This window comes from Aptenodytes forsteri, unplaced genomic scaffold, assembly GCF_000699145.1.
Source record: "Aptenodytes forsteri isolate BGI_AS27 unplaced genomic scaffold, ASM69914v1 Scaffold193, whole genome shotgun sequence".
In the NCBI taxonomy this organism is placed as follows: Eukaryota; Metazoa; Chordata; class Aves; order Sphenisciformes; family Spheniscidae; genus Aptenodytes; species Aptenodytes forsteri.
In genome coordinates this window covers 16,314,984-16,335,064 of record NW_008795405.1, presented here as the reverse complement: position 1 = coordinate 16,335,064, position 20,081 = coordinate 16,314,984, and the positions used below count along the sequence as shown (strand labels likewise).

General features: G+C 37.2%; 1 protein-coding gene across 1 annotated transcript in view; it reads left to right on the top strand.

The window, feature by feature from the left end:
- Positions 1-17,471, top strand: part of MOK (MOK protein kinase) — an 18,585-nt gene extending 1,114 nt beyond the window's left edge. Inside the window, 18 exon segments of the mRNA XM_019472454.1 lie at positions 5-152; positions 2,436-2,510; positions 4,349-4,403; positions 4,405-4,461; positions 6,267-6,311; positions 6,364-6,408; positions 8,019-8,089; positions 10,656-10,740; positions 11,254-11,265; positions 11,267-11,292; positions 12,208-12,394; positions 14,818-14,919; positions 15,106-15,161; positions 15,335-15,509; positions 15,744-15,866; positions 16,836-17,016; positions 17,111-17,215; positions 17,445-17,471. Of these exon segments, the coding sequence (XP_019327999.1) occupies positions 5-152; positions 2,436-2,510; positions 4,349-4,403; positions 4,405-4,461; positions 6,267-6,311; positions 6,364-6,408; positions 8,019-8,089; positions 10,656-10,740; positions 11,254-11,265; positions 11,267-11,292; positions 12,208-12,394; positions 14,818-14,919; positions 15,106-15,161; positions 15,335-15,509; positions 15,744-15,866; positions 16,836-17,016; positions 17,111-17,215; positions 17,445-17,471 (1,575 nt within the window).
- Positions 17,472-20,081: the final 2,610 nt, after the last annotated feature.

Sequence of the window (20,081 nt, the reverse complement as noted above, 5' to 3'; positions counted from 1 at the left end):
TAAGCGGCGACCCTGGCCCGAGGGGGACGGGGGCCCGGGCCGCGTGGGGAGCACCCGCGCTGAGGTGGTCGTAGGTGCTTTTGTAGTCCCAGGAAACCGCCGTCGCTGCAGCCCGTTGCCAGTTCCTAGATCTCCTTACCGAGACCGCACATGTAAACGCCGGTCTCCCTCTGCATGCCAGTCCTCCTCTTCAACAGGGTGCTAAGAAATCTTTCTCCCACTCCTGTGAAGGAGTAGCCTGTCTGTCTTCTGGTCTCTCTAAGTACTTTCTCAGATCCTACACATCTGGTGTGTTTCTGAATGCAACAATTATGTGTCATGGCCTTGTGACTGTGGCTGAAAGCTGAACTTCTTGTTGCTTTCTTAATTTTTTTGGTTATTTCTCTCTTCCCACATGCCTCAATGTCATATTTAAATGTCATGGCTTTTTCTTCCTCAGCATCTCGGCATCTTTGCAACAGAATATCTGCTTTAGGTTTTTATAATATCCTATTTTGACTATTGTAGTGCTATCTTTTCTGTCATTTTGCATTGGATTCTTTAATTCCAAATGATGATTGATTTTCTGTGCTCTCTAGTTACAGTAATACGGGTGTAGTCTTTGAATTCCATCACTTGCCCATAATTTTAATTTACGTTGTTCTTAATTTCCTGGGTCCTGTAGCCTCTTGCACATTAAACTGTCCTTCTATTGACTGATTACCTCTCTGCCATTTTCATGGCCACTTTTCTGGTGTTAGACTAGTTCAGATTGCTACAACTTACTCTTCCTAACCTTTATCTGCCTTTCCGCTAACTGTTCTAAGCCTGAACATCTGTGTGTGCTGAAACAGAGGGGAGGGAAGGAGGAGGTTAGGTAATATCTAGCTTGTTATAGATGCCATGAAAGAATTGCTAACCCATGATTAGGTCTTCTTTATTCTGTAATGTTGTATGCAAGTGTAATTAAGACACTGTCTATTTAATTTCATCCTCAAAGCTTTCAGTCTTAAAATGCTGATAACATTTTTAACATTTCTGTCATTCTCCATCTTTGAGTACCACAAATTCAGGTAAACTAACAGGTAATTAGTTTTGGTTTGTAGCTGTAGTAAGTTTCGTAGCTTAAAATTGACACGCTTTGACCTGACTGTTCTCTTTCAGTGTGTGTTTGAAATCCGTCATTTTGGTGGGGGCTTTTTTGCCACCTAGTCACTTTTGAAGGATCAGTTAGGTGGTACTGAAGTGGATTTTTAGGAATCTCCAGAAATCTTGGCTTGTGGACGCAAATTCAAAATTTGTGTTAAATTGTTAGTACATTTGAAGTTTCAATTATTCTATATAAAGTTTAATGTTATTATTCTTACAATGTCTGAGTTCCTTTCAGCATCTCATTAAACGATAACTAACTTGTCACATGATCGTTCTCATTTTCTCCCTAGGAGAAAAGCTCTCATCTTCAGTGGCCTGTTTTGTTGAGAGTTTACACATTGATTTTATGCATCAAAGAGACATTTCAAATAATGCAATTTTCATTCCTGATTCTGCACTTTATTCAATCCATTGAAATTTTTCAGGTCTCTGCTGTCATTCTTTTCACTGGATGGCTCTCTCTTAAGTGCCGGGTTAAAGCCTCAGTTGTTTGTTATGTGTGGGGTTTTTATTTTGTATATAGAGCACTCTATTGTAAAAAATTAAAATAACAAACCTTACATGCTTACATGAAAATCTTTAGTGTGGTAAGAATGTTTTAAAGTGTGTAAAGAATTAACTCTTCTTACACTATTAGAACTCTTCAGTTTAAAATTTAAAAAAAAATCAAATTATTTTGAGCCCTCCACTGTCATCTGGACTTCTCTTGTAGGAGCAGAATACATGTATAGAAGAAAATATAAACAAATTATATAAACATATACTATCAGACTTCTTAATATATCTAAAAATATTTTCAATAAATTTGTACAATAATGCTTTCCCTGTGTTTCTCTGCCTAAGTACTTTGGTTCATTAACACCTATGGCTGGTATACCATAGATGTTAAGATCTTATCTTCAGATCATATGATCTGAATTTTTTTTTATGCCAGAGAATCAATTACTTGCATTTAAAAAAAGAAAAATATGGGATTGCCATTTATTAGAATCAAAGAGTAGGTCAACAAATAGCTAATTTTTCTTGTATCTGCCTTGGGTATTTTTTGCCACAGGGACTGGCTCTGACATTATATGAACATATACGTAGCCAGTGTGTATCTGACTGATTGGAGAGTATCAGTTGCTACCAAAAAAATCCGTTGACGCTTTTTCTTTGGGATTCTGTAAGAGTGGGATTTAAGTATTCTGAATTTACAATCTCCATCTTATATTTAGCTATTTAGATAGGAAACTAAAACTGAAGGGGGTAGAGAGCACGGTGCAAAGTGTGATTTCTGCCGACAAAGCATGTTACTTGCTCAGTCACGTTGCTTAGTGAACACCGAAGGCTAGGGATCACCTTGCTTAAAGCACTAATTGGCCAGTTATCAAATAACAGCCACATGAATTAAACAGTCTTATGGTCTCTTCCCTATTTTGGAGTCTCTGTTAGAGATTGCCTCCTTTACCCGTAATGATTTTCAAATTCTGTTTCTGCTTTTAAAATAGTTCTATATGTAAATTGTCTGTATAGAGTGCATTAAATGGTGTAATTGATTTTAAATTACTCTGCTTTTTCCTGTTTTCCAAATTTAGATGACCTAATTAGTTAGTTTATGATCCAGCATGATGGATAATGATCAGAAAACCTAAGCAGCAGGTAATAAAAATAAGAAGAGCAACTGACAATTCTCACAGAAGTGCTGCTACTGTATTGGAGAAAGAGGGATTTGCAAGGGGAAGGTTTCTACTAATTAAAATATAAGCATTTGGATTACAAGGAAAGGAAAGACCTTTTTTTTTTTTTAACAGGAGTAAGTGTCAAAGTTGGGGAGGAGAAAAGAGATGAAGACAACACGAATTGCTTGGTAGTTGGGAGACAGCATTACAATGTCCCTGCCTAAGTAACTTTTCCCTCCACGAAATTTCTTGGCAGGCTCTCTCCACTGTGAGGCTGTATTTATACTTGTAAATTAAACATATCTGGAAATCTTCTTGGACACAAAGAGCAACTGGCATGAAATGGCCCACATCTGTGCTAGTAAATTCTCTTATCTTCCAAAACAAGGCAGTAGGACAGAAACTGTTTTAGGAATGACCTTAGAAGGAGTCCTCACATCAGGCTGGGAAGGTGCCTAGGAGAGTGGTGGTTGTCACAGGCCAAATCCATGCCAGGGACTGTTGTCACAGCAACTAATACAGACAACTACACTTCATTGAATTTACAGCTATCAACATAACTTAAGACTCCCACAGTTGTTCTGACTCCCATAAAGCATTGAATATGATAAAAGAGGTTTCCTGCTCTGCCTCCCTCAAAATGACTGGGTTTGGATCTTTCTTAAATAATAAGACTATGTCAAAAGCAACAGCAGCATAAAGCTAACCAGAATTGGGTATTTCTCAGATGAAATTACTGGAAGAATTATCAAGGATAGAATCTGTAGGTGCTAAAAATAAAGGGAAACAGGAGGACAAGGTGGGTGAAGGGAACCAGGCATTAATCGCAAAGCTGAAGGAGAATAAAGGAGGAAAGAAAAGAAATATTGATTCTGAAGGAAATTAGGAAAAGTCTCAGAAATTAATATAAATAAAGCTTTCTTCGTAACCCTTATATTATCTGCTTCATCTCTTAAAATTCTGCAGAACTAGAATTGGCTGATTTTCACATCCTTTTGTTTGGTGCACTTCATTATTAAAGCCAAGCGTTATTTTTGGCCTAGTGCAATACTAATATCTGAATTTGATACGGGAATAAAGCTTTAAAATCAGCAACTGCTTTGCTTACAAAAAAAAAAAAAGGCAAACAAAAACCAAGCAAAAAACATCCAACCCAAAACCCCCAAAAACACCCCACCAAAACAACCAAAAAACCTGTGTTGGAACAACGACAAGACACACTTGCTATTCAAGATAATTTTACGTTTTCAGTACAGTGTAAATAAAGGATTTTTTTGGTGAAAGAAGCAAAGAATAAGTTCAGGTATGAGGTGCTAATGTGCTGCAGCAGAAAAAAGTTATGAAGTGCTGTGTGCAGAGGCATCATGTCTCTGAGCAAGGAGGTAGTAGTTTATTGTCTAAGATATATATATAAATACCTTATGTGTTAACAAAAAACCCTTTTATTTAAAAATTTTCCATTAGTCAGGATTTAACAAATCAAGTGTGGCTTGATATGCAGTCTTCATAACAATTTCTATTTTAAACATACTGAAACAGTATATTTTTGTTTTTAGAATATAAACCAGTTGGTAAGGTAGGAGAGGGAACATTTTCTGACGTTCTGAAGACAGAGTCGTAGGCATGGAAAGTACTATGCATGTAAACACAGGAAGCAACATTTTGAAAGGTATGCATAATTAATCATACTACTACAGAAGATCTTCTTTAAATTCAGTGGGGAAATGTGAAATTAAGACTAAGTGAAGTTTTTTGAATACACATGTATTTAAAAGGTTTGCATGTAGTACAGAAAGGGAACTCTGCTGCTGATTATGCAGGACCTTCCCATTTGGCATTGGGGTTATTTCCCTGAGTACTCTAATTGATGTCATCCACTGTACTAAATGCTGCCTGGCCACTGGGTCGAGGGTGAAACGAGAAGAATGAGGACTAAATAGCTGATTTCTGCCTCTCCAAGTGCACTGAATATACTTGTGCTGTTTTTCTTTTTACTGTAAATAATGATAGGAGTAAATGTGTCAGTCCTCCCCCTGGACAATACTTTTTTCAGTCTTACTTTAAATACTGTTTTAATGTGAGGTAAAAATACTGTATTTATCCTTAGTCGATGTATAGCATTAGTTCTACTTCATATTTGCATTTATATTTAGTTACATCCATCAGCAAGACGCTATATGGTGACAAAATAGGTGCTTTGTATTAGTTAGGAAAATAGAGGAGAGGGCTGTGTGGAAATAGACATAGACTTGACATTCTCCTCCAAATATATAGGTGTCAAACAATGCCTTTTGGGTCACGGACTTTGTATTCTCAGTTAAATATATTAAGTTCCTAGTGAAATCAGTGGGAGTGACACATTTGTACATACGAAGTAAAATGGGACATTTTGCTCTTAGGTGAGATTTCACAATGTAACTCAGAGCTTCAAAGACTGTAAGTTTAAAAAAAAAAGAGAACTCATATCTTCAAGTAACGTGGCTTCTGATTCTCTGTTGTGTTGTTAGAGAACTGTTGGTCCATTTATACGTTATCTACAACTGACCAAATGGTCCAATTTATGATCAAAAGAGTATTTAAACTAACTGCTTAACTGTATCAAGGGCAGATGGTATACGCTTCAGTGGTAGGGCATAACGATAGGGCATAACAAGCAGACTCTTTTTTTCATGTAGCATGTTTCAAACATCTTTTAGGCCTTTAACCCTTTGATAAATTGACTGACATTCTTTTAATGAAATGAACTCTTTTAGCAACAGATAACAGTGTTTTAAAGAGAACCTGCTCGTACAAGGTATTTCTTCTAGTTTCAAATTGGAAAATACTGTTTTGGTGTTTAGCTTTAAGTTATACTGTGAAAAGGCGTATGTGTCCTCTTCTGATCCATTAAATAGCGTGCAAAGCAATTTGTTTCCTGCTTCCTCCCCAGAGTTTCTGTAGCATGTAGTTTTGTTGTTTATTAAAGTCTAGGAGGGCAACATAATAACTAAACAATAGTTGAATAGTGTCTATTTTGCATGTAAGAGGTTACCATCAAAACTTAATTTTAAGTGTTAAATTTGGCAAGGCTAGATTGTCACTTTCAGCATCATGCTGAGCACTAGTTGGAATGTATGCTACACCAGTGCAGAATAAACAGTATCATGCATACTATTATGCAACACAAAATTCCTCCCAGATAGCTCCTTGGCATGGTAACTGATGTCTGGAGCACAATACATTACTACTTATCTTGTTGGGGTAAGTCCAGCCACTCCACACTGCAAGAAGGAATAAAGCCATTCTCCTGATTACTGGTTTGCTCTATAAAGAAACAAAGCAGGCAAACAATTTATCAGGTCCTGCATTTGCAAGTTCAATTACAGACTAAAGTGGAGTAGATTCTGACAGCCTCATGGCAGGGAAGAAAGACAATTACAATCCAGTCCCTGATTGCAAGTCAGTCTTCCTCTTTTCTTTTTAATTCAACATTAGTATGGAACAAGTGAATAATCTGAGAGAAATACAAGTGCTAAGGAGGCTGAGTCCACCTTATGTTACATGAAGTTGTAGAAATACAAGTGCTAAGGAGGCTGAGTCCGCATCCTAATAGCCTTATGTTACATGAAGTTGCGTTGTAAGTATGGTGCATTCATTTCTTGCTTCCTTATGCCTTTATTTGAACGATATTCAGTAACTTTTGGGTCTAGAAGCAACCCGTAGGCACTTAACCAGCTTTTTATTCCAACAGAAAGAAAAAAAACAATGAATTTGTCAAATTCTGAAGCCTTCATGCCTTTTCTGTTAAGATAATCCGATGTAACTCTCACTTTCTCTGGCTCTCTTGCAGCAGACCAAAAATATTTCAACATCAGTATTAAAATTACAGACTAGATATATTTTAAGCATAGCTAAACTTCATCTCATAATATGTAATACTTGCTGGTGATTTCAAGCCACGTCCCATATCTAGTGAATGCTTTAGCTGCACAACATCATGTCTACTGTAGACAGTATTTTGGTAAGGCACACTCAGAGCTTATCTGCTGGAATAGGTTCTGGTACTTCAAGGATCTTGGTTTGACTTGCCAGTTTGAACTAGGGATCCAAGCAACGTATTTGGCAGTATCATTTCATAGGCAACTTTACAGACACCCCTTTGCAAATAATAGAAGTTTAGACCTCTGAATTAGGCAGCAGTGGAGCTATGAATTTGGAAAGAGATCAGTCAGTGATGAAGTTGGGTTCCTTAGCCTCATTAGGCACTTAAGTGTCTTCTGGGGACATGTTCTGTCTCACAAAGAGATCAGCGTTTATGACAGCATTTACTCCATTACTGTGCGTTACACTTCATCACTATGCTACAGCAGACATATACTTCATTATTCAAATACTTGACACAAAACTTGTTGACTGCTCTAAAATATTTTTTTCTTGCTCTTCAGGCTGTCTTATTCCTCTGCTGAAGGCTCTGGTACTATACTGTTATTGACAGGCCCGTTTTCTACAAATATATGGAAAGCCGGTAATCGTGTCAGCAACTTAGCTTTCTGGAATTCTCAGCTTCAGCTGCCGTGTTGTTAACGAAGTGTAATCCAGATGGCCAGCCAGCTCGCCTAGCTCTTTCACAGTCTGTCTCCAAACTGAATTGCAGATTGTACCGTCAACCTTTTGCTGTCTGGGTTAATGGAACATTGCAGAGGGGATGTACTTTAATGCAATTATCTTATCAGAAAAACTGAAGACCTAAAGACGTCTGTCTCTGCAGGGCAGTGAAATGGAAAAGAAAGTGTCAGATGTGTTATCATATCGTGATAATACTTAAAACTGCTGTTGTCAGCAAAACACAGATTCCAGTCAGGTACTCATTTCCATGCAATAGAACACTACTGGTGACCTAACTAGAAAGTATTTTCTTCTATGGTGTAATGGCTTTCCTATCTTTTATTGTAAGATTGTATCAGTTAATTTACTGGAAATTTCTTGATACAGAATAGTGTGATATGCCCAGAAAACATGCCTTCAAGTAACTTCACGGAGTAAATCAGTTAACTTTTGCAATGGACACTTTGGATAGTATAAAACTAAAACTATGATACCTCAGACCCCCAGTTGAAAAACTTCTATGAGAAAGTATCAATTAAAAATGAAAATGTCCATTTTAATACTGGTTAAACTAAGTACTTTTTTCCACGCTGTGTACAAATCAACATTTCTGGCTTAAAGTCTCCGTATTTGTTTCTTCAGTGATAAAAAAGCTGGCTCTCTTTCACTGATATGTGAACTTATGGACATGAATATTTATGAGCTGATAAAAGGTATGTAGCATATGCTTAAGAAACACACAAACCCTTCTTGTATAGATCACAAAGTGGACTTAATTATTTTTCACTTGGTTGTTCACCATTACATAGTATAAAATTCATAGGGAAATTTTGTGCCATACTACTTTACTCTTTATTTCTTTCCAGTGCAATATAGCCACTTGTTTAAGGCATGGATGCATGCAGAAGGTTTCTAATGAGTCAGGTCAGTGGTCATCTATTTCTACAGTCAAACTTTACATGAAAACAGGGAAACAACCTTGACTGCGAAACACAAAATAATTGCTTTATGTAACAAAAAGTACAACTTAAATAGGTTCTGTGTTAGGTCAGGACTGTAATCATGTAACAAGAAAATTATTCCCATTTGTTTCAAAAATTACTGAAACAAAGAATAATGATTTTCAGTTTTTATATCTAGTAAAAATGCCTTTCACCAAGTTTTCCTATAAAATAAACGGGGGGGGCCCCCCCCCCCCCCCCCCCCCGCCTATATTTAAAAATCCTGGAGCTGTTTGTTGAAGCAGATGGGAGACCGTAAAGCTTAAGGAAGAGTTCCTACAAAAAAGTTTACAACAAAAGCTGATTTAAAACCAGATCTCATATAGACACCAAAAGAGTTGGATACAGCAAATGAAGGGGCACTTATGTATAATTCAATATTAAAAGAGGATTTTTTTCTGAATAATTAAAAATTTGTAATGTCTTAACAGTTGGGAGAGTCATTTAAATAACTGAGCATGCAACTGTCATTCAGTGTACTAGAATAGATAAACGACTTGCTCCCAAACATTATGTGACACTGAGTATTCAGATCTCTAACAGAAGGAGTAACCCTGTTCCTGACCTAGATAAGAATTTGAGGTTAAAACACAAGTTGTTTGCTGATCACTGAAGCAGACATGAATGTTTGCTGGTTTTAATAGGACATTTTATTTTTCCGGGATAAATCTGTTAAGTTGTAAAGTCAGAGTAATAGCATATAGGAAGGAGTCCTCGTTGGATAGTAAGTTAGTCCAGTGCATTAAAAACAATCTTGCATCTTCTCCTTCCAGGAAAGATACTGTACTTCAGTTATGAAAGATCAGAATATTTAGGTTTGTTCTTTAACTGCCTTTTTTTTACCTCAGAGTATTCACTTTCATTTGGTTACATTTCTCAGTCTTTCTCTCATTCTTCATGTGAAAAAGCCTGCTATATTAAGTATTCTATACAGATGGAAATTAGTCTAATAGTTTCAGTATGTTCTGCTATGGTTTTTTTATTTTAAAATACATAATGTATAGTGGTATCACAAGTTATTTAATAACTGAAAAACAGTCTTGCCTTTTCTTTAACCCAGAACAGTTTGGTCATTTAAAGCGATGAAAAAAATATGGCTCAGAGAGAGGTGGGGAAGATGCCTCAAGCGAAAACAATTGTAGCCTCAAGTGCTGCTGCCTTATGATTCGCTTCATTACTTCCAACTAAGGTTTCTCTAATGATAAATCTGGAAGTAGAAAAGCATCTGCTCCAGATTTTACTAGTGACCTGTAATGGAAAAACAATTGAGCATGACTTCTTTTTATGAAGGCCTGTTTTTTTAAATACTAATAATAATCTGAGTTGGTTTGAATAGCTGCATTTTATAAAATCTTTCCTACTATAATGACAAAAATCCCGATGTTGAAAACACCATTTGTCTCTACTGGGGTAACAATACTACAGTTCCCGATGTAAACGGTACTCCGTTTCAAGGGCTTTGTTCTCTAATCCTGCTCAGGGGATTATGTGGCTGACTGGAGGAGTGCTGTAATCAGTTAGGAACACAAGTCCCGCTGGCTGCGAGGACTTGCAGCCCTCAATGAGTTAGTGTCCTGATAATCTCCCTCCTCCTCCCCAGCCAATTACTCATACTACTGTCATCAGGCAGATCAGTACCTGCTTTGTTTTTCAAAAATGTGATCATTTCTGCCTCCGTTGATGACATTGCAGCCTTACATAAAGGCATTACAGCAAGATTAAAAGGCCTTTGGAGCCTATAAAAGAAAAAAGCTGAGTAGTTACTGAATGGCTCTGAAAAAATAACAGATACATTTTATAACTGTCATTATTGCGCAATGGCAATAGCAAGCTAAACTACATAGGTTAACCTTTAATTTGCAAGTCAAATGTGAATCACGGTCATTTAAGCATTGCAGTAATTTGAGGTGATTGATACGAATCTTGAACCTTAAGGACAGTTACTTTGTTTAGAGAGGGAATTAGATGTTTAGAAGTGAAATATTGCAGTTCTCTTAGAACTTGGGGAAACAGGTACTGCAAGAAAAACATGCAGTAAAAGCTAAGGCAGATTACAGACTATTGAATTGACAGTTGTTAGCTGAGCTATTCTGGTGCATACTGAAATCTAAATTATGTCTGAAGTTGAGTGGAAAATGGATTACAAAGCTAGCTATAAATGACAGAAATAGTATAATTGAAAAAGGTAATATCAATGCACTATTGGAAGCTGAAGGTAATTTTTTTGTACTCTGTTGTTTGCTAAAAAGGACTTGTGCAACTTGAAATTTAATTCTAGGAAGGAGAAAGCCATTACCTGGGAAGAAAAAAAAAAAAAAGAACCACATGTACCAGTTATGCAAATCTCTTGATTGCATACATAGGTAAGAGACCTGGCTCAGCAACAGCTTTACAGTAAACGTATCATACATTTATTTCAGGGTCATCTCTAAGCAGAGACATACAATTGTCTGGGGCAGCAGACTGCTGCAGGGAGGAAAAAGGCCATTGCCCAGATGCATCTTTGCCTGTAGCAGAGCCCTGGAAGGCAGCAAGCAGGCAGCCCATGCTGCTGCCAGCACCCTTGAAGGAGCTCTAGTACCTGCTGCAGGAAGCCCTCCTGGGAGGGGGTGGCCCTTGCAATCCTTTGGTAACCCTGGTGAGAGCAAAAGCAGAAAGCCTGGCCTCCCCTTCCTGGACTTGCCCTTTCCCCATTCCCGCCGTACCTGTAGCTGTTGTCTCACCGTGGTGGCAAAATTCAATTTTTTTACTATGCTGTTGATAAGTTTGAAGAAAGCGTTAGTTTCTTGAAGTATTTTTTTACAAATAACTGGAAGCACTGATAATGTTTCTCTTTTTACTGATCTCTTCTCTCTGGTGTGTTTATATTGGTACAGAGATGGGATATTTCAGAGATGTGAAACCAGAAAACATTAATAAAGGTAATTAATTTTACGTGAGAATATTTAACTGAGAGTGAAGTATATCAGTATTTTTCTCTTTAGTCTGAGAAGGTAATGCTTCTTCATGAATAAAAGTAGAGTTTTAAAAAAAATCTATAGATAGTTACTTCTAATACCGTATTCCTGATCTAGAGGAATGAACAGGCAAGTTTGTTCTTGGCTAAAACCTGAAATGAATTGGATGCATAACAGCCTGCATGTGTTCCAATCTAAAAACCTGTTCTTTATCCTCTATTAATTTCTGTTTTCCGAGAAACAAGCAATAGCGTTCAGTTCTGCAGCCCTCTTTCTACATTCAATTCCTACATTTAGTGGAAGTTATTCATACAAAAGGGAGCAGAAGGTGTTAGCTTTCAGAAGATTTCTTCATTAAAATCTATTCTCCTGACAGTTTCAGAATGTTATTTTGCTAATGTCTGAAAAGCGAGGATTTCAAAATTCATTTTAGGAAATTTTATTTTCTGGAGATAAATTTTTCTTTTAAGTCTTAGAAGTACACAGGAGAAGCCATTCCAAGGAGAAGCCCAAGCCACCTGTTACATCACTGCTCAACACAAGAACTCTAAGAAACTAACTTAATCCAGATGTCCTATTTAGCAGTCTTCCCTTCAGTAATAGTCCATATGCTTTTCAATTAACTCAGCTCTTTCTTTTAATGATGTACAGAACGGTATTTGCACATATTATGGGACACAGATATCTTCGAGCCTGGAGCTACTTGCTATTTAAATGCAGTTTTACTGCTATTACAATACTACCCCTGGGATTTCTGAAAGTTTATTCTTAAAGTAATCTGTGATTTCTTTTATGATGACTACTTCACACGTTTAAGGAAAATCTTGGCTTGAATATTTCAGTGTTTCTAATTTGTCAAAATACTTTATTTGTTTTTGCAGCAGAATACCCTGAGGTTAGGAGATTCTGGATCTCGTAGGAGTGTCTGTTCTAAGCAGCCACATACAGAACATATCTCTACACGCTGGTACTGAGCACCTGAATGCTTACTTACAAATGGCCACTATAGTTACAAAATTGATATATGGGGTGCTGGCTGTGTTTTCTATGAAATCACAAGGTACAGTGTTCAGTGGAGGGTCTTGCTTATTATTAATCCAGAAAATCAAAGGCAAATAACTCAAGTAAGGAGCACGTGGTACGGGTAATATGATCTTTGTTTCCATGGTTTTGTGGAAGCTTCTTCTGTGATTAATCTGCAGGGTTCATCAGGCAGTAATCCTGCCTTGTCTGGCACTCTCTTCACCCTATGGCACGTTAGTAATAAAGCAGTGGGATGTTCAAGATCAACAAATATTATTTACAAGTAAAATAACATTTTTGAACAGTTGGTTGTTTTGTTGGTTGTTTGGTTTTTGGTTTTTTGGTTTGGTTTTTTTTTTCCTATTGGCTTCATATTTGAGTTTGGTAAAAATGTGTTTTCTCTGCTTTATCTCTGAAGAGACTATGGCTCATTTCCTGTGATGAACATTGCTAACTACCCTCAATCTTCTTCATGCACTTGATGGTAAAATGTTTGCCTCTTTTTTTTACTTACTATTCTGCAAAACCGGAGGAGATTAGAGAAGACACTCCCTCTGATTCACTACTTTGATTTATAATATAGCGTGTTTAAGACCCTTGTGCCAGGACCTTATGTCGTGGAATATTTTGAAGTCGGATTCTGATGAAGGAAGAGTTCAGGAAAACCCGGATTAAAGTCCTTTGAGCTTTTCAATGATGATGAAACTATAACTCAAAAAAATTGTCACCAGTCTTCAAGAAAAAAGGAAAAATAACCACCATGAGTATTTCTCCAATATCTTTGTGCCCTAGCAACAGCAGCAGTTCTTCTTTATTCTCCTCCCACACTGCTGTCTCTGATATGCAACCAGGAGTGATAACATTTGCTTTGCTTCTTTCCTCCTCCTCCACATGGCAAGTGCAGCTGCTGCCATCACCATCACATTAAATGACAACCCTTATGCTTTGCCTGCTAACTCATAGAAACAGTTCTACTTCGGTCAGAAAACTGTTAACAGAAAAATCCCAAATGTGGCAGTTCTCCTGCAAAGTAAATTGGGACCTAAAGCTTTAAAAATACCGTGTTTTTCCATTTCAATTTGAATCAGGTGGGCTTTGAAGTTTGGCAAGAAAATTACACGCTGCAAACTTAGGTTTTCTTAGGGCAAAAAACCTTACAGATATTTCCTCATAATTTTAGCTTAATGTAACAAACTTCATTCTTTGCAACCACTGCACATTTTCAGAGACCTGATAGATGTGCTCAGAGAGAAATGAGGGATGGTTACTGGAAATTACCGAATTAAAAAAGATACAGCCTTGCCAAGATAAAGGAAGTTATGGGCAGGTTTGTTTCTTTTTAAGTGCAGTTTGCAGTTTTTGCTGTTGAACATTTGCGTAAGCCTTTATGCTTTACACCACACTGTGTAAGAATTGTTAGTCTTTTACTCAGCCATGCTTATCTTTCAAATCTTGGTCTCCCTCTTTCCGTTCCTTATAAATCATGGTTCCTGGATTACATTTTTCTGTGGATTGCACAGTTGTTCTTCCCTAAGTTATAGCTTTACATTTAGAGACAGGACATTTTTGTAGTGCACACAAAAGCTACTCCCAACTGCTTGTCTTGATACAGCTGCACAACATGAATCGGATCTCTTTTCTCTCCTTCCCCTACTCAAAGCTTTGTAAAGACATTCAGAGAAGTGTGCAGCCAGCTGTTTGACTGAATTTGCAAACAGTTAAAAGAAGTTTCCTCCTTCTACAAAGAGGGCTGAATGTATCGCTTTCACGAATCATGTTGTGCTACTGAAGTGTTTCTTAAATTATAAGCCCAAGGAAATGCTCTGCTAACATGGAAAAAGGCAACGTGCAAGAAACAAATGGTAGTGGACCTAACTCGTGAAGTCAGATTGCTCCATCGATAACAATGTTTTCAAGGACTCTATGCAAGTTTTATATTAACTGAGGATCAAGCTCAGGAATGCAGTTCAAATTACCATCTTTCCAGTATTGCTGCTTGCAAAGAACCTGAGTGTTAGGAATGGAATGTTTCTTATAAATATATACTTTTATGTGCATACACAACAAGAGGGACTGCTTGACTCTGCTGTCTTAAAATGAGGAAAGCACATTGTCTTCTGGGGACTGCCACTTCACTAGAAGAAAACACAATCCCACATCCATTGCCTTTCACCAGGAGGGATGTTCTCTTTACGTATTTTACCCCAAACCTGCGAGGAGAGGGCAACTACAGGTTTCTGTTTAATAACCCAAACTACTCTTTCCATCCAACATGCAGTTGTATTAATCTGCTCCTCGCATGTTATCTTTCAGTTGCTGGTTGGTATTAAACTGTCCACAAATGAATAATTCTAAAATGTATCTTCCTCGCAAATGAAAATTTTTTAACTGAAGTGGCAGCTATGCCACTTAAACTAGTTTGTGTCTTCTCTAGTGCTAATACTATCTCTTACTTTGCAGTTTTCAGCCTCTCTTTCCTGGATCTGATGAGCTGGGCCAAATTTCAAAAATCCATGACGTTATAGGCACTCCTGCTAACAAAACTCTCAACAAGTTCAAGCAGTAAGTATGCACTCCCATAGTTATTAATCTCACTGTTTAAATATCCACAATATAACTGTACAACTGTGTGCAATTTCTGCTCAGGGAACCACCACAAAAATCTAATACTGTTGTGACGGCTGCTGACCAAAGAGCAGTGTCTTCTATCCCTACCCAGAGATAGTCACGCATTCGTGATCCTTGTAGGCAGAGGAGAGGAAATCTGAGCCTACATCAATCTTATCTGGCCTTTTATTCCCATGGTATCTTTAAGGCCAATGACATAACTTGTTAGGAGAGAAAACACTTTTTTCCAAGTATTACTTACTTGTCCCTAATAAATGATTACCTAAATCAGATGAGAATAATTTTTTTCAGTAAATTGTAATTCTTTCTGAATGTGCATGAATAACTGTTCTCAACTTGCATAACACAGGTCAAGAACTGGTGAGTTTTGATTTCCCCTTTAAAAAAGGAAAAGGAATCCCTCCTCTTGTGCACAATTTGTCTCCCAAGGGCTTCTCTCTCCTCTATGTCATGTTAAAATATGATCCTGATGAGAGAATTGCTGCCCATCAAGCATTACAGCACCCTTATTTTTAAGAACTCTGGCAAGTGACTTCAAATCACTTCAGTCTTGAAGACTAAAATTAAAAAGTGGGGGGAGCGCTGCGTGCTTACTATTTAAAGTGGACTGGAATAAAGTTTGTTTACAGTGCTAGTACTTAGCCTGCAATACAATGAACATAATTCAGTCAACATAATTCTTTGCATTGAGTCCAAACTTCACCTAAAGCACAACTGATGCTTTTCTCTTTTTTTTCTTTTTTCCCCAAACTTTTTAGGGCAGCTGATACACAAGCTTTGGCCATGCACAAAAAATTAAGGTTACTAGGAAATACAGCAGGGCAAGTACCTCTGCATTTGTGGCAAATTTCAAAGGAAAGTCAAAGACAGGTAATACTTAAGCAGAGGAATTGTCAGCCCATTTAGAGAAAGTAATTTGTGACACTGAGCTTGTTAGCTAGAAACAAATGTTTTCCTTAAACTGATTACTTGGTTTGATTCAGTCTGCCTAAACACTGATCTGTATTGGGCCTGATGCAGTTCCACCCCCCGCAAGCCCTGAAAATCATGAGTTAGAATTTAGAAGCTGTGATACCACATAATCCCTTCAGTAAACGGTTGTAGTAGTTGCTATTACTTAGAGGGACAGTTCCACATTTTCTTAAAATATCTTGATCCTCATCTTTGCTGTCTGCCTTTGAGTTAAAAAGTTGTACAGATGAAGTTGTAGCAGAGTCAGAAAGTGTGTTTGTGCCTTTTCAGGCCTTCAGTCTACATTTTGAACAAATAATTTTTATTTTTTTAAAAACTTAATTATCCTGTATTTAGATGATATCTGGGAAAATCCTACACTTATATTTGACACTGGCAATAAAAAAATTAAAATCTGATTAAAAATTCCTTCAAACTAAAAATTTGTTTATATTCAAGCTATGTGAAGAATACTCAACATGTTCACTCTTAAGGGTTTGCTGTATCTGCAAGGTGAGATAGAAGTTAGTACTACATGAAAAACTCTCAAATACAGGTTTTTCTCAAAAAACCAAATTACAGTAGCAAAAATAATTATAAATTATTTTCTGCTGTGCATTTAACCTTGAAAGCATGAACTCTCCTTCCATAGCAGCAGCCACTTTTTCCACCAACTTAGTTCTGGGGTTCATCATTGTGGGCTTTGTAAGAAGTTCCTTCAGGAAAAATTGCAAGAAACATCAAGTGAGGTAGTGATTTGTAAAAAAGAATTAGCTGAAGTACTGTTTGGCTGTTATTTTTTTTCTGATTATTTGGATTTACTCTTTTAATTTTATTCCTTAAGATGTTCTCAGAAAGAAATTGGATCTTGTTTATTTATTTTCAAAACCTTCTCTTAGGAAAGTCCAGGAAAAAACAAAACAACAACATGGACCTCCTCGTGGAGAATTACCAAAATTAAATCTTTCTGGAGCAGCCAAATTGACTTCTAGTCCTACTCCTACATTGCTTTCAGTTTTCCAAGCACCTAAGGAAAGTGGTGAAACCCCTGTGTTACAGTCTGTTAGATTATTGGATCAAGTATCGAGGTATAGACTCTAACTTGCCCATTAAAGTGTAATAGCAAAATGTGTTTTACAGAGCGTATTTCAAACTTCTATTGTTTCCTCAACAGTCTGAGAAACAGAAGTCTTCCCCTTACCGGCTAATGAACGAAGAGGAGGAGGTTACTGACCACCTTGTAAAGTATTTGGAGTGTGAGGAAAAGCATGACTGTGCTGTGAGAGCGAGCCAATCATGCTTCCGTTGTTAGAGATGTAACAAGAACAGCAGTGCCTTATTTTGTGTTTCTCTGGTAATTTGTAGGAAAACCCCACAAGGTTATGAAGGGCTGCTTACCTACCGTTTTGGTATTCTCTTCCTGAAGGGTATCAATATTTAATGAAGCATTGCTCGGGCAGAGCTTAGAGAGTGCTCTATTGAACCTTCTAAGTGTTTTTTCCTTTTAGAACCTGATGGAGGAGGAGGTTAGTTAAAAATAGCATGAAAGGATTCTTTGAGCTTCAGTAGTAGGAATGGAATGTTATCGACAAAATACAAGTTTTCATATTATATTATAAATGACAGTTAACTTTTGCATCTTTTTTTTAGTTTTCAGTCAAGTCTGGAAAGTATTCACCTCCTGCGTTCAGTAACTTCAACCTCAAGTTGTACTGAGAATGTGCAGATTACGCAATCATATGAGATACTTGATTTTGATGCAGTTTCTGTAACTGCTGAATATTTTTATTTAACTATAATCTAGCTAAAAGCTAAAGCAACTTTTTATCTGATTCAAAAGCAAATAAAATTTAGTCATAGTTTTCTTCAAGCCATTGATCTGAATATTAATCAGAAGTTTTTACAGTGACTGATATCGCAGCTAGTTGCTTAAAAGAGCAGTAAAGGCATATATCTTATCACGTTTCAGAAATTTTGCACACAGATCATCAGTAACAATATAATGTTACTGTTTCCTAGTGCTGTAAAAGGCAGCATTTTTATCTTACTAGGAAAGAGTAGTTATTGCCATTCGATACCATTGATTTCAAAACTCCTGAGATCTCCTAAAAATTTGCAGTAATTAATTTGCAATACTTAAATTTGGCAATATGTTACGAAACAGCTTTGCTATTTAAAAAACAAATGAGTTTGTGCAAGTCATACTTAGCTGGGGGTTTAAAAATCTTCTGCCGACCAAGTATGCATGCAAGACAGGTTTTGCAAATAACTTTTTTTGGTTTAATAGTTCTAAAAGTTATTCTGCTCATAATTGGGAAATGATCAGCTTTTTTTCCAGTAACCAAACACCTCTGGGACTGCTGCTGCTGTTCCAAATTTTCTGTGCAACAAAAAAGCGAAAACCAAGCAATGAGAGGGCAGGCAAGGGGCACGTATTAGAAGTCACTGCTGTGCATGAGGCACTGTGAAAAAACGCACCGGGTAGCAGATCACGTTGAAGTTACTAAGCCAACCCTTAAGCACCAATCTGAGATTGATGCTCTAAATCCAGACAAACTATTTATTCTAATCAGTTGAGATGCAGCTCAAACAATGCAGTAAAATACACGTTAACATAAAGATTTTATAAAAATATTAGTCATCTAGAAGAAAAGTTACGCCCATTATGCTCTCAGCTCTCCTCCTGAGATTTTATTAGGCTATGCGTTTGTGAAAATAACCAACCTTCTCACTCAATTAGAGGTTTTCCAGTAGGTGGCTTTTTTGTTGTGTTATTTTGGTTGGTTGGTTGTTTTTTTAAGAATCGGCATCTCAACACTTGTAGGGTTCTCTCGTGACTGCCTTAGATCCTGTTCCTTGTTCTACCATTCAGCTTCTGGATAACTTCGAGCATGCCCAAATTCCACATTGTAGCTTTCCAGTGTGGGGAAGCTCATGAGACTCAAGTTCTTCATTAATCCTTTTGAGATCTACTGCTTAAAAGCACTTGTCTATCTTATGTTTCTCTTCATGTTTTGAAGAAGGTATTATTTTCACATACTGTACTGAGGATCAACATGACATTTACTAGCAGATTTTTAAAAATGTGAAAGTATTAGCAGACTAAATGTTTGTGGTGCATACCGTGGGAGTCATTTTTTGGTATTGATTCAAGTTTGGCTATCCAAGTTGAATATCTTGCACCCGCATCATGGCCTCCTGTACCTTTGCTCATTTCATCCCACTTCTTCATAGCAAACTTTTGGAATCTCAAAAGCAAGAATGAAAAAACATCCCAGCCCCGGCAAGAATTCTTGTAAAATAAGGCTATGGCACATGAACGAGGCTCTGCAGGGAAACCTGTATTGCTGCTGCTCGTCCTAGGTATGCCAGAGGAATAGCAGATTTCTCTTACTAGGATGGAACAAATACATAGGCAGAGTTTTAGCAGAGGAAGTGTTCTGCACCAGTAGAGTGAGTAGATCATAAGAAAGGGAGAATTAAACAGCGGAACATAATGGTATATATAGCTAACTGCTCTTTCTCATTTTATTGAAACTCATACTGGATGGACGCTCTCTTTCCTCCAGTTGTAAGCAGAAAATATGCTCCCGACCGTGGTATCTCAAAGGGCCGTGGGGGGTACATAAAGACAGAGTGACTGGCTGAGTTTTACTGCTCTCTTACAGCTGATCATCTCCCCACTTTGTCATGCTTTCATGTGAGCAGCTCATACCGATAGAACAGAGAGAGAACTTCAGCAATAAGGCAATCCAATATTTGTTTCAATACCTAGCATAGGTTTATACATATAAAAATATATATAAAATAAATACATACAAACCTAGCATAGGTTTATATATACATATAAAAGAAAGGTGTGATGCTAAGCTTAGGAAATGGAATTAAGGACTGCAGCTCTACAGGCAACACAGCGTAACAGTAACCTCCGACTTCTTACCTTTGGAACGCCGAGCAAAAGGTGCCATGAGCTCATCCCGTGTTTTTTCCAGAGAGGAAGATGGTGAGTTGCTTGGTGCTAATATATTTGGAGTTGAGCATGGTGTGCAGCAGTAAAAATGATGGTTTAAAAATAGGTAACTTCTTGTATCTGAGGGATCTTGCTCGTCGCAGTTATTAACTTCTTACAAGAGTAAAAAAACAAA